At 41.0% G+C, this 16,477-nt stretch overlaps 2 protein-coding genes across 2 annotated transcripts; one reads left to right on the forward strand and one right to left on the reverse strand.

Moving 5' to 3' along the window:
• On the reverse strand, positions 1-2,358 carry LOC102706694 (S-adenosylmethionine synthase 2). The gene is made up of 2 exons (XM_006644063.3): positions 2,260-2,358; positions 1-1,594 (listed from the first exon to the last, which is right to left on the reverse strand). Exon 2 carries the CDS (start codon positions 1,579-1,581, stop codon positions 397-399), a length of 1,185 nt encoding a protein of 394 aa, XP_006644126.2. The 5' UTR covers positions 1,582-1,594; positions 2,260-2,358; the 3' UTR covers positions 1-396.
• A 6,508-nt stretch (positions 2,359-8,866) lies between these two features.
• On the forward strand, positions 8,867-12,519 carry LOC102705583. The gene is made up of 4 exons (XM_040519934.1): positions 8,867-9,408; positions 10,722-10,791; positions 11,214-11,409; positions 12,080-12,519. Exons 1-4 carry the CDS (start codon positions 9,179-9,181, stop codon positions 12,517-12,519), a joined length of 936 nt encoding a protein of 311 aa, XP_040375868.1. The 5' UTR covers positions 8,867-9,178.
• Positions 12,520-16,477: the final 3,958 nt, after the last annotated feature.

Here is a 16,477-nt window from a genome sequence, read left to right on the forward strand (position 1 = left end):
GATGATGAACTATGATGCCGGTATCACATATGGTTCTTTCACTGAAAGACAGTATTACAGATGCGGTTACACAAAACCTGAAAAAAAATGGGGACAAACTGATAGAGCAAAACTGCAGAAGCTCTCTTGCAGTTTCAGCTTTGACTCAAACCCAAAAAGAAAAAAAGAGATAAAAACGCCGAAGATATCCAAAGACTAAAATTTTCTGGCTGCTACACCAATCACTAGCAACGACGACGATACGCCGATTGAACCCTTTCTTCCTCTTCGTCTTCATCCATGGAAGCAACCAGTCACTACTCATCAAAGACACATCAGGTAGGCAGCAGCGGCGGCGGCAATGAAGGTAGATAGCGAGGTGAAAGACCCCTCATGTCGTCCTCATCTTCTTCTTCCTCAAGCAGACGCCTTGTCATACTTGAGGGGCTTGACAACCTCCCAGGTGAAGTCAGGGTCCTCGCGGCCGAAATGGCCGTAGGCGGCGGTCTTGATGAACCGGTTGCCGCCCCTCTTGAGGTCGAGGTTGATGGTCATCATCCCCGGCCTGAAGTCGAAGTTCTCCTTCACGATGTTGAGGATCTCCTTGTCGGGGATCTTGCCGGTGCCGTAGGAGTCGACGAACACGGAGAGCGGCTCGGGCACGCCAATGGCGTAGGACACCTGCACGATGCAGCGGCGGGCGAGGCCGCTGGCGACGATGCTCTTGGCCGCCTGCCTGGCGATGTAGGCGCCGCTGCGGTCGACCTTGGTCGGGTCCTTGCCGGAGAAGGCGCCGCCGCCGTGGGCTCCCCAGCCGCCGTAGGTGTCGATGATGATCTTGCGGCCGGTGAGGCCGGCGTCGCCGTGGGGCCCGCCGATGACGAAGCGGCCGGAGGGGTTGAGGTGGAAGATGGTCTTCTCGTCGAGGTACTTCTCCGGGATGACCGGCTTGATGACGTGCTCCTTGAGGTCGGCGGCGATCTCGTCGTTGGTGACGGTCTCGTCGTGCTGGGTGGAGATGAGGACGGTGTGGACGCGGACGGGGACCCTGGCGCCGCCCTCGTTGAGGTACTCGACGGTGACCTGGGTCTTGCCGTCGGGCCTGAGCCACGCACAGGTGCCGTTCTTGCGGACCTCGGTGAGGCGGGCGCCGAGCTTGGTGGCGAGGACGTGGCTGAGCGGCATCAGCTCGGGGGTCTCGTCGGTGGCGTAGCCGAACATGTGGCCCTGGTCGCCGGCGCCGATCTCCTCGGGGCGCTTGGTGAAGTGGCCGTGCACGCCCTGAGCGATGTCGGGCGACTGCTGCTCGATGTTGACGAGCACCTTGCACCGGTCGGCATCGAGCCCGACGTCGTCGGAGACGAACCCGATGTTCCGGCAGGTGTCGCGGACGATCTTCTCGTAGTCCACGGTGGCCTTGGTGGTGATCTCGCCGAACACCATCACCATGTTGGTCTTGGTGCACGTCTCGCAGGCGACCTTGCTCTCGGGGTCCTGCGCGAGGCACGCGTCCAGCACGGCGTCCGACACCTGGTCGCACAGCTTGTCCGGGTGACCCTCGTTCACGGACTCGGAGGTGAAGAGGAACGTCTCCGCCGCCATTTCTGTCTGCCCTCTGCGCGCATTACAACCAAGCAATCAGCAAAGATTCCATTTTTCCCCTTCTCTGCAGACGATTTGTACATACAACCCATTCATCGCAGCCAAGACTACCAACGAACTGGTGGGTTCGAGAGAAAAGATTCGTTTTTTTTTGCCAAAAAAATGATGAGCAATTTTACTACCACTACTTCATGATAAAAGAAGAGAGCAAATTCGAGTTCTCCATTGGTGTAGCTCAAAGGCAAAATTAATCGCAAAACAGAGACAAATACTCCCACTTCAGATCTACTACTGCAAAATATTATACTGCTCTGCTGCCGACAACCAAGTAGTGACAAAACTTGGATTTTAAAATTGGATCCACCAACAGGAAGAAACCACCACTAGTTAGATCTAGGCGATTCCCCTACGAACCACCGCAAAGAAAAAAAAAGTTCGATTTTCCCCCCATTTTTTATGTTCATCCAGACATCCATAATCGATTGAACAACCCATTCCCGCAACCGAGAAACGAACAAGCAAAATCAAACAACCCCCAGATCTCCAATCCCCCAACTCAGATCTAACCTAACCAAAAACCCCAAACCCAAGAGAAGGGATCTCACATGGCGAGCGAGCACGCACGCACGCACGACTCGGGAAACTGAGGCGGCGGAGGGGATCGAGGAGGGAGCTCACCTTCCTTCGCCGCTTGTGCTTTTATTCGGGGGGGCGCGGGGATACGGCGAGCGGAGGAGAGAGGGAGAGTCCGGTATGTGTGATGTCTTTGCAGCACACGGGGGTGGCCTCCGGGATGCGCTCCGGCCGGCTATTTATAGCCGGCGGGGCAGCAGGCGTCGGGTGCGGATCGGCGGAGGCAGGAGAAGACGACGACGACGACGCGGGCGCTGGGGCCCACCAGGGCGGGCGGGTGCGCGAGGCGTCGCGTGCGAAAAGTATTTCGCCTAGCGACTAGCGAGGGCGTGCACGTGAGGGACCTGCACGATCGCTGGCCCGGAAAAAACTTTTCTCACCCGACTGGCCTCGGCGCCGCATCACTGATAGGTGGGGCCCCTTTGCACCCGTCTCGGCCGAGGACTCACCAACCCCGTGGCTGGCTGGCCGCCACCAACCCCATGTTGTGTGGGGCCCACCTCACCAAACATCTCGCGCTCGCGCTCTCTCTCTCCCCTTCCACTAGCTTTCTTCTTTTGTATTTCTTTTTTTCCAATTACGTGGTGGTTTTATTTTTTTTGTTTTGAGGGTTTTTTTTTAGTTTGGTTGGCAAATTTTCTCCGCCTCACCAACCATTGTTGCTTTTGGTGACGTGAGATGTTTTTTCTTTCTTTTTTTTTGTGTATTTTGAGTTTTGGAGGAGGGTTCAATTTTTTTTATTAATTTGTGGGTGTGGGGAGCTCTTGCAAAAAATGATTTTGTTTTTGCATGTTGTTTTCAATCGGCTTTGTAGTTGGTGGAGTAGGAGCATGAGGGAAAAATAGTGCGGCGTGGTCTTGACAGTGAAAACAAAAAGTGAAATAAATTAGTGTGCTTCACAGATTACTAGACATCGAGTTAAAAATATAAATTAATATCGGCAAAAAACATTTAACTATGAACCATGTGCAACTTGTTTTTGAAATTATGTGTAACAACTAGCATAGACCCATACATCATTTTTCAGCATCAACTATGAAATTTTGCAACTTTTTATAGCAATTGAGAAAATTACTGACAACTATTTCTAAATCTGCATTTATAAGAAACATTTTATTTATTTCCTACTTGAAAGATTCCAACAGAACTTTCAAAAGGTTTTGGTCAAGAATAAAGGATTTTCTTTACTGACAAGGACGTACTAGTGACTAGTATTTGATATAAAATCCAAAATTTCACTATATGAACACAGAACACACATATCTTTGGATTTTTATTCATGCTTGTTTGACTAGATAGCTCAGAGCAGCAATATTCGAGCTCTTTTGAAGCACATGTTTGAGAAACACAAAGAATTATGATAAACACATACATTTTTAATAAGAATGCAATTACAAAACAATCGCAGACCACCAGGAAAAAAATATAAGAATTATCTTTTGAATTTATCGCAGAAAAAAACACATGAATTGGATATAATCATAGTCTCAAGAGAATTTCTAATATGCTAAAATTCTTGTTAACTTTTCTCCAAAACCTACAAATTTCTTGTTAAATTTCTTAAGAATTTCATATTATTTGGAAAACTCTAGTGATTTATTTCAAAATGCCATATAGGGGGGAAAACACCTACAAAATTCCTCTACAAATCATTTGATTCAATGGGGGCCTTCATGTGTGGATTTTTTCCTCCTATTTTTGCAAAAGCAAAACTTACAAAAGTCCTCTACAAATCATTTGATTCAACGGGGGCCTTCGTGTGTGAATTTTTTCCTCCTATTTTTGCAAAAGCAAAACCTACAAAATTCCTCTACAAATCATTTGATTCAAATTGCTGCCTAGTTGCAGCCGTGCAAAAGAGAAGTACAGTTGACGTAAACAACGGAAGCGCTTACACACAAAATAAATTGGGAGAAGAAAATGTCACTTACCTAAAAAAGGTACCTGTATTTACTGTAACCGTTATATATACGACGAGACAAAATCGTACGAGCAGTGTACGTTTTCAGCCGCCGTAACCGTGATTTGTTGATACATGCGGATCTCCGTGCCACTACATACGCTGCTAATATCGCTGTGCGCCGTTAGTCATACGTACGATTGTTATTGTTCGTACGCATAGCACTGCTCTTACTGTAAACATATATCAATATCATTTATTCCGTAACCTATACAACCTATAAAACCGTGCGAAATGCTTAAAAGATTCCAAATTGACATTCTCCTCCGCATCATCTTTCATCTTCTTTTGACGCCTAAAAAAATGAGCTGAAAGCTCAACAACATGCACCCATGTTCTTGATGACTGGCACAGACCATTACAAAATTAACCATGATGATTTGACACAAAAAAAATCTCATATGATCGCGTCCCTACACATATATAGCCGTTATTAACATGCAATCTCAATCTCTCATGCAGCAGCTAGCATCAACCAAAACATACTGATCAATCAAGGATTAGAAAAATCAAAAAAAAAAAAAGGTGGGAGCCTGAAATGAAATTGCCAACTTGGAGTATTGGACAGCATGCTTCACGCACAAAGCAGGCAGATTTATGTGTCAGTTATTCTGTCTCCTTGCCTCTGTATATTTCAAATAACATTTTAGATAATAGTACTATAAATAATACCAAACATTTCAATATAAATTTAAATCTTAAAGTTATTTGACGATGAGGATATTAACTGTGATTACAATGTTGGTCTATCCTGCGATGGAAGGGGCATTAATCATGCTACCTATGTGCTGGGCTACTTTTCATTAAATAAATCCGGCTGATGTGCTGGACAGGTCACTGAAGCCCGGCGCACTTTGTGCTTGAGCAGGTATGACCCCAAATATAAATATTTCTATTTATTTACTATGGAGGAGATGTTATTTTTAATCGTTTTAGTGATTAATTTTTGAAATCTGAATTGATTATACTCCCTTTGTAAACTAGCTCTTGAATCATTAGAATAAATAAAATTATGGCAATCAATAGAAAATACTTATATTATGGTACAAAATTCAACCTTAGAAATTATTATTATTTGGGTCTTTTGCAAAATTTCCACTGTTTTTTCCATATTGCAATGATGCCAATACAATCACATGACAGTTCTAATGATATTTTTTAATATAGTGGCAATTTTACAATAATATTTTAGACCAATGGCAAAATCAATTATCCTTATATTTTTAGACTGATGGAGAATACTGTATATGTGAGATCTAGCAATCGTTCACCTTTTTGCAAATGAGTGGCTCCACACACCGCTTTTTGCTCGGTTTTCTAATCACACGCTTTAAGAATTTTAGTTTATAACATTTGTCCATACTTGTTTTCAAAACCTTTCTGGAAAGAAAGCTTTGTGATCCGTATAACATTTGGTACGGAATTAGACAAAACAAATATGATAAACAAGTTAGACCATGCCCTTTTCTTTTCCATCTTTATTTATTTATATATTGTTTTAGCATTCATTACTCCCTGTCTTCCATAAATGAAAATTAATTTCTGGGTTGAATTTGGGCATGCATCCAAAAATTATTATTATTTGGACAAAAGGAGTACAAGCTAACCAACATTCCCTCCAAACCAACGCTCTATAAAAACAAGTTTTAAGAATGAATAGGGTTATCTAGATAAGTAAACGGTGTACTTCCTCTCACCAGTAAATATTCGACTTCAAAGCTTAAATCAGATCCAAACGTTGATTTTTTTTCTCCATGGAGCTAAGTACTCCCTCTAGTTCAAAAATAGTGTCGTTTGGATAATGCTATGTTCTTAAAAAAAACTTTGATCATTATGCTTTTTACATATATAGAAATATTAATAAACATATGATATCATTGAAGTATATTTCAAAATTAATCTATATATATAGCCTCCATTTTTCTAAGATGAATATTTGAAAAATTATTTGAAGTTAAAGGTATAAAAGCCTAGCTTTAACCTTATTCAACATAACAGATGCTCCACCTGTTCTAAAATGTAGTTATCCAATAGGAGATTTGATCCATCTTAGCATTACAAATTTTGGATATACTTCGTGTCCAGATTCGTAGTCCTGGTTCATATTCATAATTATAGCATGGGCTAAATTCTAAAAGATAGCTATATTTTGAGATGTTGGCTATTCCCTCCGTTTTATATTATAAGACTTTTTAGGCTTGCTTAGATTTATTCATATATCAAAGTATATTTTTTATATTTGTCTAAATTTATTAGTATATTTATAAATTTATGTAAAATTAGAAAGTGTTATGATATAAAATAAAGAGGGAATACTATGCAAGCTACTAGCCTACTACGGCATCATGTCTTCTATCATCCTGCAGCAACGGGGAACGCACGGTGGAAATATAATCGAGTTGGGGAAGCAGTGAATCCGCACCTGGACAACAAGTGTGTCCAGGTTCATCAAGGACCACGACGTAAATAGGAGTGTACGTTCGACTAGGTTTGTGGTAGGCTTGCAGCATTCTATTTCCGGCTAAAGTAGGCCGGCCCACGTCGTGTCTAGTGTTGGGCCGCCGACCCTTGTTTCTCAGCTTTTGGGCGCACGGGCTACGGCCTGCCACAAAAACATTGGGTTGCTATCCATCCAATCCAACTCGGAATAGCATTGAGGCCGTGTTCTCTTTCCCCTCAAGTTAACTTATCCACTCGTTTTTCACGCGCACACTTCTCAAACTACTAAACGGTGTATTTTTTGAAAAATTTTCTATAGGGAATTTTTTTTAAAAAAAATCATATTAATCTATTTTATATTTTTTAATAATTAATAAATTAATTCTTGTAATAATCTATTATTACGTTTTTTTGTGTGTCATGGTTAAATTAACTTACCCCTACCTGCCACGCGGCATGAGTTCGTTTCTCAATCATAAAACCAGATAAAATATAGTATTGAGTGTGCAAACGAAATCTCCAAACATGTTGACGCAGGATTTTACTGATATGGCACATATATGGCTGGCCCTCATCTCACGTGACCCTAATGTGACAGTGAAAACAAAATTAAAAATTTAAATATACATGGTCCACATGTCAGCCAAACAAACCGATGAAAACATAGAAACCAGCACCTTACTCGCCCTTTCATTCTCTCTCCCTTCGTCACTTGACTTCAGCCTGTCCGTTCACAACGAGTCAACGTCGTCATCCGCACGGCCTTCTTCTTTCTTCGACAGCAGCTGATTCATGTGGTTCATGGAAGGTGAGCTCGCCGTCGACGCCTTTTCTTGCGAACGATGGAATTCCGAAAAAAAAATGGTTCGTTTTCTTGGAAATTGCAGTGTTCATCGTCACCAACCGCGACGGCAACGAGGTTGTCGTTAACTGATCTTGGCTAATTAATCTCCGTAGGTGTGCTTGGGTCGCAGATACGACGTCTGCTAGTAATGTTACCTCCATTTAATATCATAAAACTTTCTAACTTTATCTAAATTCATCAATTAATAAATATATATAATTTATATATATATATATATTCATTAGCATTCATCTAAATCTAGAGTACTACTGCCCAACGACATCACGGCACGGCACAAAGTCGACCGACATCGCTGGCGATGATGGCTGATGCGAGCGGCCAGGTGGAAGCCGAGCGACCGGAGGATTATTTTCTCTTCACTGTCACTGCCACCGCCCGGGCCAGCCCCCGTCTCATGACTCAGTATCCCTGTCTTCTCTGCCGCCCCGACCCCGCCACCCCCACATCTACTCTCTTAACTTCTCCGCCGTCCCCCGCGCTGGGCGTGCAGCCGACCGCAGAGTGCGTCCGTCGATGGCTCCGCGCCGTTGGCTGCTGCCTCGACGTCCTTCGCCACGTCACGTTCTTGCCGAGTCGCCTTCCAGTGGTTGATCTAGGTTATATGATTTAGGATATGAGTGGACCGACCGAATTATTTTTTCAAACATAAACAATTTATCTAATATGGTAATATATAAAATACAAGCGATAATATCAAAAGTATATCGGCAGGCTAGATGATTACATGGTGGTGGATGTGTCAGCAACATCGATGCGAGTGTGACCGGGACAAATGATGGGGCCGCCGGACCGGCGTCCGGCTAGGCGGCCAGGGCTAACATGTGGCGAGCACAGTCATGACTCGTCACTACAGGAATTTTAGGTTTCTGTAACGATTACATTACGACGATAACATCTGTTTCCTATCATTGCCCGCCTGCAATGAGTAGTGACAAAATGGCTGTCATCACAGAAGGTGGGTCGCTAACCATCTTCTGTAACCAACAGAGGACATCGTTATTGATAAAGAGAACTATTAACAGAGGACATCGTTATTGATAAAGTGACGATAGTTCTCCTGTTATTGATGAATGACGAGACAAATTCGTTATAACAAATTGAACCAAATAACACCACGTGTATGATGACATGTGATGTTATAGATAACAAGGCGGGTGATGTGGCAAATGACGTGGCAATTTAAGCATGGGCTTTTTTATTTACAAATTAGCCCAATTTAGCCAAATATTTTTTTGACCCAGCTACAGATATGCTTTTACGTTTATTATAGCCCAACAGTACAATTCTAGCCCATATTATGGGCCAGGCCAATTAAAAAGCAATCACAGAATATAAAAGCCCATGCTTAAATCAGCTCTGATTTGGAACTATTCTCAGTCACGTTTGCGTCGAACCAAACAGCACCTTGATGTAAAAGAGGGGAAAAAAAAAGGAAGAAAAGCTAGCACCACTCTGCCGATAGCCAAAATCATTGGTGCACGCATGGCTGGCTCATGGCGCCGAGGCCGCAAGGGTCCGACTTCGCCGTAGCAGAGCCGGTGCTGCCTTGGGCCCAACGATTCCGAATCGGTTCCTGAACAAATCTGCCAATAAATGCAAACATCCGCGTCTCAATCGGCAGTGCTTGCAGGAACGCGGGGTTCAATCGGCGGCCGGATCGATCTATATATCCGCCGAGAGAGAGATTTGAGATCGAGCTAATGATGGGATCTGTGCTCCGCTCCCTCGTCCTTGCGTACGACGACGCCAAAGAGTTCATGGTAGAGAAGGAGCGGAGGGCGGAGCGGGAGGTTAACCAGCTCCGGCCGGCGGCGTTGCTGCGGTGGGACGGGGCGCTGCCTCTCCCCCTCGACGAGCAGCGGCGGATTGTGCAGCGCTGGATCGAGTACGAAAAGCGCAAGGGCCCTTGCCGCTATAACTTTCTCAAAGGGTTGGTGTTCTCCTTTTTTATTCGCCCCACCTCCGATCTCGCTTCAGTTTTTCAGTGTTAGCAGTATATACTCCTTCCGTTTCGTAACGTAAAATATTTGACTATTTATCTTATTTAAAAAATTATGAAAATATCATTTATTTTTGCTCGCGACTTAGTTTATTATCAAAAGAACTTTAAGCACGACTTGTTATTTTTTATTTGTACTAAATTTTTGAATAAAACGAATGATCAAACGTTGCAACCAAATAAGTCAAACATCTTATATTATGAAACGAACTGAGGTAGTATATATTATCCTTGTTAGAAGATTAGAAATTTCACACATTCGTCCGAGAAAAGATACGCAGGCAATGTTGATCTCTATTCAGATAAGCTAATGCCGGGGATCTATTGGTGTGTTTTTCCTCAATTAGTTATTTCGTTGCAGCTAATCGTTGTCTATCCAAGTGCTGTAAGAGATTATTTCTTACAGATTTTTAGAACAAAACAAGGATCATATAAATTTCGTATCAAAATTTAAATTTCTAATAATAAATAATAAACATTAAATTATAGTAATGTATATATATTTCAGGTGAATACCCAATCTTGTCCCTTAAGATTTATCATGGGCTTAATTTAGTCCTTGAGCTTTCATTTTGTCCATATGTGCCCTCTATGTTTTGACTTAAAATCATCCTGAGATCCACATGACATGCTACATGGCTAATCACAATTAATATTTGTATTAGAAAATGTAAATTTCACCCTTAGCTCGAAATTGTATATGTATTCTCCATTGTTTCAGTAACTCCACGTGAGCGTTTAGCTTTACTTCATGCCTTAAAAGTAAATAATTATTTTTTATTTTTACATAAGTTATTGTGCATTACCCACCTATACAAAAGCAATTCTTAGAGAAAAATATCATCATATATTTATTGGATGTATATCTATAGAAAGTTGGATATATGGAATTTTCTAAATACATAGTTTTACTGCATAAATATTGAGGCATATTTTTTTCATTTTGTTACATATGTGAATGAGGGGTATAAGAGTCATTTATCAATAAATAGGTTGATTAGGATTAATCATGTGCTTTATAAATGGGTTCAAGGACAAGTTTGAACTAAAGTTAAAACTTGAAGGAGTAAAATGGATAGATTGAAATGTGAAGGACCAATCTGAGCCTTAGGTGAAATTTGAAGGACCAATTTAGCTATTCACCCATATATTTCTAATAAAATTTATTTAAGCACAGCTGTTTGGATGCATGGGAGTAGTACATGGTTTGTGTTGCAGATCTGACATAGATAAATTACATGCAGGGAGATGTTTGCCTGCATTGCTCGCCCTCATGTCCGCATCGCCCTCCGTTATTACAACTCCCATCATCCGGTATGTTAAATTACCTGTGTTGCTCCTTTACACCCAGCATATATGATCATTTTACAACTAAATTCTTTCGTCGTATTTTTTGAAAAAATTGCAACAGTGTTCCTTCACCCGATCTTTTTTTTATTTTAAATTTTAAATTTTGAGTTGATTTTGGAACACGAAGTTTATTTTCCGGCATTAACTTTTAGACAGTTAAGAACACGTATATAAAAGTTTTTTATAAATTATTTTTCGTTTGCAAATATGTCGCCAAACAATCATCCCCTTAGTGATATTTCATACTTGCTTACGGATCACGCTTTGTAACATTGATCTTTCGGTGGAGGGAATATAATTTGATTTGTTTCACACACATGATTCTATTTAATTAGAAGGGATTTTAGTTATTTCTTTCTTGATTTATTTACGTGCGTATTTTCCAGGGTGCTGAGTTTGATGCTGTCAGGTCTTTGAATGCACATTTTGCTTCATTCAGAGGTGACGATTGGTCCCATGTCAACTTCCTGGCTCGCAGGAGGGGTTGTATTGATGCTCCCGTGCTTCGCTTCTTCGCTGAGATATCCTACCATGGCCATCTCGCTATAAAACCAGTGTTCGTATCATGCACCATATTACGGGGTATGTACCATGCTTGTTTATCTATCTATTTATTAGTACCTCCGTTTTAAACGGTAAGACTTTCTAGCTAGTCTAAGTTCATCAATGGATAAATGTATATAATTTATATATATGTCTAAATTCGTTAGCATCTATATAAATTTAGGCAAGACTAAAAAGTTTTATGTTGTGAAACAGACGGAGTGTGTGATAAACCTAGCTTACCCATGACACTAATTATACTGAACATAGTACGAGAGAAAAATCCTGCAGGAAATGTATACGTTTGTTTTTTCTCTAATAATATAGTCATAAAAATATTGAAAATGACATCTTTCTCATGAATCAAATCTTTATATCTTTATAGTTTATATGATTTGGGGGCTTAATTGCATTTGCACACATCATATAACTTCATTTGTGTGATAATGGAGGGGGTCATTTGCGATTCCCTCCATTGATTTCGTCATACCCTATGTGTAGGATTGGCTAGAGATCAATCCTTCTTTTTTTAAACACATACCTCTCTAATTGCTGAGATAGAACATATTTACATCTGCCACTATATTTGCCTCCTACAAGTCTAATCTTATTTCCTTTTTGTTGGGGGAGGGGATTATAGCAGTGTAACTTCAATAGCTTCTTTACTACATGCATCGGCCTAATCATTCTCTGGAACTGTTAATAACAGAGGAGCCACTGTTCGTCAGGAGAATAGAAACGGTTCAAGAACCAGTACACCTCACCACAAAAAGGGGAGCAAATCAAGAACAAATAGTCCACAAGTACAGAAGCAAGTGTGCATTTTGCCCCGATCCCGGTGAGAGTTCGCACCCCAGCGACGAGGAATTTGATCTCTATGCGATTTTGCACCCTAGCGACGACGAATTTGTGTGTGGAAAGGAGGGCCAGGAAGTGGGTTCATCCTGGTTGTTCTACGTGGAAGAAAGAGCACTCGATCACATCCTCGTCAGACAAAGAAATTTTTTAGATGATGTGACCGATTCTTTTTATTTTGTATTCTGTGTATTTTTCATATGGCTTGCTAAACTAGCTAGGATTCCCTCCTTCTTCATTTATTTGTTAGTATTGACCTCTATTGTTGTAACTTTGATCCTCAATAACAATTAACAATTAATTAATGATTAGTAAAAGTTATATTATTGTATATTTATATGTCATACAACACTCATATGACAAAAATACTTTTTTAGGTATACATAATATTTTTCCAAAAAAGACTAGCGGTTAAGTTAACAAATAAACGATAACAAATTGTATGTTGGTTGATGTAGCAAGTTTTTTACTCAGCAACATACGCGTACTCATTTGAATTACGATTTGGAGCTGATTTTGAGATTTTTTTTATTGGAGTCTATTTTCCAGCCTTGGTTTTAGATCGCAAAAAATACGTATAAAAGTTTTATTCACAAATTATATTTTGTTTGCAAATATATCGTTTGATTTTTTCGCACCCCGTGACACTTAAAGTGCTCCACCATGGTACGTCAAGGCGAATCCGGTAAATTTTGACATGCCTGCCGGTTGGCACGTCCCTCTTTAGCGTTGTTAAAAATAGGAGAAACAACATTTTTTAGAATAAATTAATACAATTTCTATTTCTACTCTTCGTCCACATTTGTTCGCGTGAGCAATGTGAAAGGCCTAAGACTTTATAAAGAGTTTTTTTTTCCATACTTGAAAAAGTACCTCAAGGTATCAAACTTTTTACACTAAAAAGTGCGATACCTTGAGGTACTTCGTACCTAAGGTACCAAAGATTTGTACTAAAATTCTTGGTAACTTGAGTTACTTTTCAAGGATGGTAAAACTGCCCTATTATAAAACAGAGTAAACCTAACAAATTTACTTTCGTAAGCTTTCGCAAGATTACATGTTTAAGTAACATCGTCAATAACTACATGTAGAACTACATATTAAATCTACAATGTAAAGAAGCTACAGATAACTACACATTAAAGCGACAATGTCAAGAAACTACAGATTGAACATGGTATGGCAAAAGCACAGAGTAACTGCTGATTTTATAGAAACACTACAGATTTGAAATGTTCATTTATAATAGAGGTGGTACGGATCAACCTTATCAATTACTCGGTCTGGCAAGTTGCTATGTACTACATTATCTACATTCATATGAAAGGTAATGAATGTGGACGTTTATATAAACAATATATATTAATCAATAGATTAATATAGATATAACTAAAATATCATATAGTATAAAATATAGTATAAAACGAACAAAGTAAAAGAAATTGGATACGAAAATATTCAATTCAGCACGTAGTGAACCAGAGCTGCAGAGGCACGACCTATCTTTACTTCCATATTTCTATTTGACTTCATTCACTTTTGGATCTTAGAAGCGCTCTTTCTCTAATTCTATGTTGTATTGCCCTGATAAATCTTATTGGTTAATAATGACAGGCTTTACAAGGGAATTGTTCCATTAGAGAAAGAGAGTTTCTAAGATAAAAGGAACATGTTATTTACACTTACCCGAGAGCACCTTTAGATCTGATGAATTTGGGGAGCCCATCACTCAGTCCACGAGCATATCCAGGTTGGGTTTGCACACGGACCTTCACAGCGACGGCGGGGTGATGGGCAGCAGCGGCGAGGAAGAGGGACACAAGCAGGGGCGATGGAGGGCACTGGGAGAGGGAGAGATTGACGGCGGGCGCTCGGGAGGCGGCTACCGAGGGGGAGGCACGGCGGCAACAGTGGGCCGAGGGAGCGACGGTGGTGACGGCGGGGTGAGAGAGTGCGCCGGGAGAGGGAGAGATCGACGGCGGGCTGAGGTGTGGCGACGGCCGAGGGGGAAGGTGCATTGAGGGGTTGGGGGCGCGTGGGTGCGGCCGTGCAGTCGTCGTGCGTGGGTTGTTAATTGCGGTGCTAATTGTAGGGTTAATCCAACTTGAAATCTGAAGCATTGAATGGGCAGATCTGACGGTCAGGAAACTCATGTGTATACTTTTTTGGGTGGACTTAAGAAAGAACAAACAGCTACTTTTTTATTAGTTTAGATGTGCACCAGAGACATATGAGGTTGAGTTAATTGTTTACTTCAACAGCCAACAGCGAATGGTCACCGGTAGTGAACTTTTTACTTCACGGTCCCACTGCACGATATCGGACCCACACTCTAATTCTTCATCGCATAGTTAAAGTTTAACTTTTCTGTAAAAAATTAGCGTTTTCATCCAGCAGCGTACCGGCAGTTATTTTGATAGTTTTTTTAATTGCGCTCAGTTAGTTTTTAACTGATATAGCAATAGTAGTAGTACGATGTTGAGTCAAAATTTAACTCATAAACATCGGAGGTGGGATGGTTGTGTCATCATTTTATAGCTATTTTGTTACATCAGATTAGTAATAGCGGCAGAGAATCTTCTGGCTGCAGGGCACATCAAAACCGGCGCGGTTATCGCTGCGCACGTCTCCCCTAAACGTTTTATTTTCTCCCCACCTTTCTGTGTTTGAACAATTCCTCCCTCCTTCCACGAACCGTTGGTGATTGAAGCGATTTTCCTGGTGATGGCGCACCTTCTTCCCGGTGATCCCTTCATCACCATTCTCACCGGGGGGGGGGGGGGGTAGGTTAGTTCAACCATTGTTTTTTGCAATACCTGTCTCGCGTACCGCGTGTTTTAACACCTAGGGTTTTATATTTGTTGCATATTTTCTCAGTTTCTCATTCCCGATCATGGAGGTTTTGGGGAAAATACCGAAAAAGGTGAAAAGATTATGTTTTCCAATTCACAGAACGACTGCGAAGCAGTACTCCCACAAACACAGGCACGTGGTGGACAATCATCATCAATGGCCGGAGACGGAGCAGCGCAAGTGCGGCCCACGCTACTAGAAAACACATTTTCAACGTCGTAGGGGTTCGATTTTCGTAGGCGGGCATGACCTTCAGAGCCAAAACCCCGCCGGTAAAAAATGTACCCGGGGTGGAGGGGGCGGTCCGCCTGCGAAGATAGATCTTTGCAGGCGGGCCATATAAGCGTCGTCTGCGAAGATTGATCTTCACAGGCGGCAGACATCGTTCGTCTGCGAAGATCGATCTTCGCAGGCGCCGCTTATATAGCCCGCCTGCAAAGATGCCCCTACGTAGTCTTCTTCCTCCCCGAGCCAAGTTCATTCTTCCCGAAGTTTCTCTCTCCTAAAGTGACTTAAATATAGGGGGGTTTTGAACTTCAAATCTTCGGGAGATGTTTCTACGGTACTTAGATCTACTCATTTCCATACTATCATTTCCACACTAGGTATGTAAATTTCAAGCTTATAGACCTCAACTTGTGATCGATATATGCATGCAAAATTGTGAAGGAAAAGCTCCATATTTTTTTAATTTACTTTCTTTTGATATGTTGATGTTAGATGTATGAGTATTACTTGATGCTTCTTATTGCAGTGGTTTACTGTGGTAACATAAATTCTCATCTTTTTTATTTTTCTATCACATCCACCTCCTAGTTCTAGATTTAGATCTAGATCTTGTCATATAAATATGAGAGAGAATAAAATTTTTAATGTCTATTTATTTGGTGCAATCAAATAATAATTATATTAGTTTGTAATATGTCGATGATATGATTTTGTTAGATTTTCCTAATATACTAATTTGCTATGTCTGTGTACAAAAATTTAATGTACGGATCAACCTTATCGATTACTCGGTCTGGCAAGTTGCTATGTACTGTATTTTCTAGCATTATCTACGTTCATATGAAAGGTAATAAATGTGGACGTTTATATAAACAATATATATTATATATTGATTAATAGATTAATCTAGAGATAACTAAAATATCATAGAGTATAAAATATAGTATAAAACGAACGAAGCAAAAGAAATTGGATATGAAAATATTCAATTCAGCACGTAGTGAACCAGAGCTGCAGAGGCACGACCTGTCTTTACTTCCGTATTTCTATTTGACTTCGTTCACTTTTGATCTAGGTTGAATTATTTGTATTATTTATTTTTAAAATATGTAAAATTATAAGGCATGTTTAAACTTTCTTTAGTAATAAATTAAACTTTGTTCAGCTTGAG

This window comes from Oryza brachyantha, chromosome 1, assembly GCF_000231095.2.
Source record: "Oryza brachyantha chromosome 1, ObraRS2, whole genome shotgun sequence".
Classification (NCBI taxonomy): Eukaryota; Viridiplantae; Streptophyta; class Magnoliopsida; order Poales; family Poaceae; genus Oryza; species Oryza brachyantha.

What these genes read in the sequence shown, in the direction of transcription:
- LOC102706694 (XM_006644063.3), bottom strand. Translation starts at nt 1,581, where the DNA reads ATGGCGGCGGAGACGTTCCTCTTCACCTCCGAGTCCGTGAACGAGGGT.
- LOC102705583 (XM_040519934.1), top strand. Translation starts at nt 9,179, where the DNA reads ATGATGGGATCTGTGCTCCGCTCCCTCGTCCTTGCGTACGACGACGCC. An exon ending in CGCTATAACTTTCTCAAAGG is followed by an intron (nt 9,409 to 10,721) that starts GTTGGTGTTCTC and finishes AATTACATGCAG; the next exon opens with GGAGATGTTTGCCTGCATTG. An exon ending in ATCATGCACCATATTACGGG is followed by an intron (nt 11,410 to 12,079) that starts GTATGTACCATG and finishes TGTTAATAACAG; the next exon opens with AGGAGCCACTGTTCGTCAGG.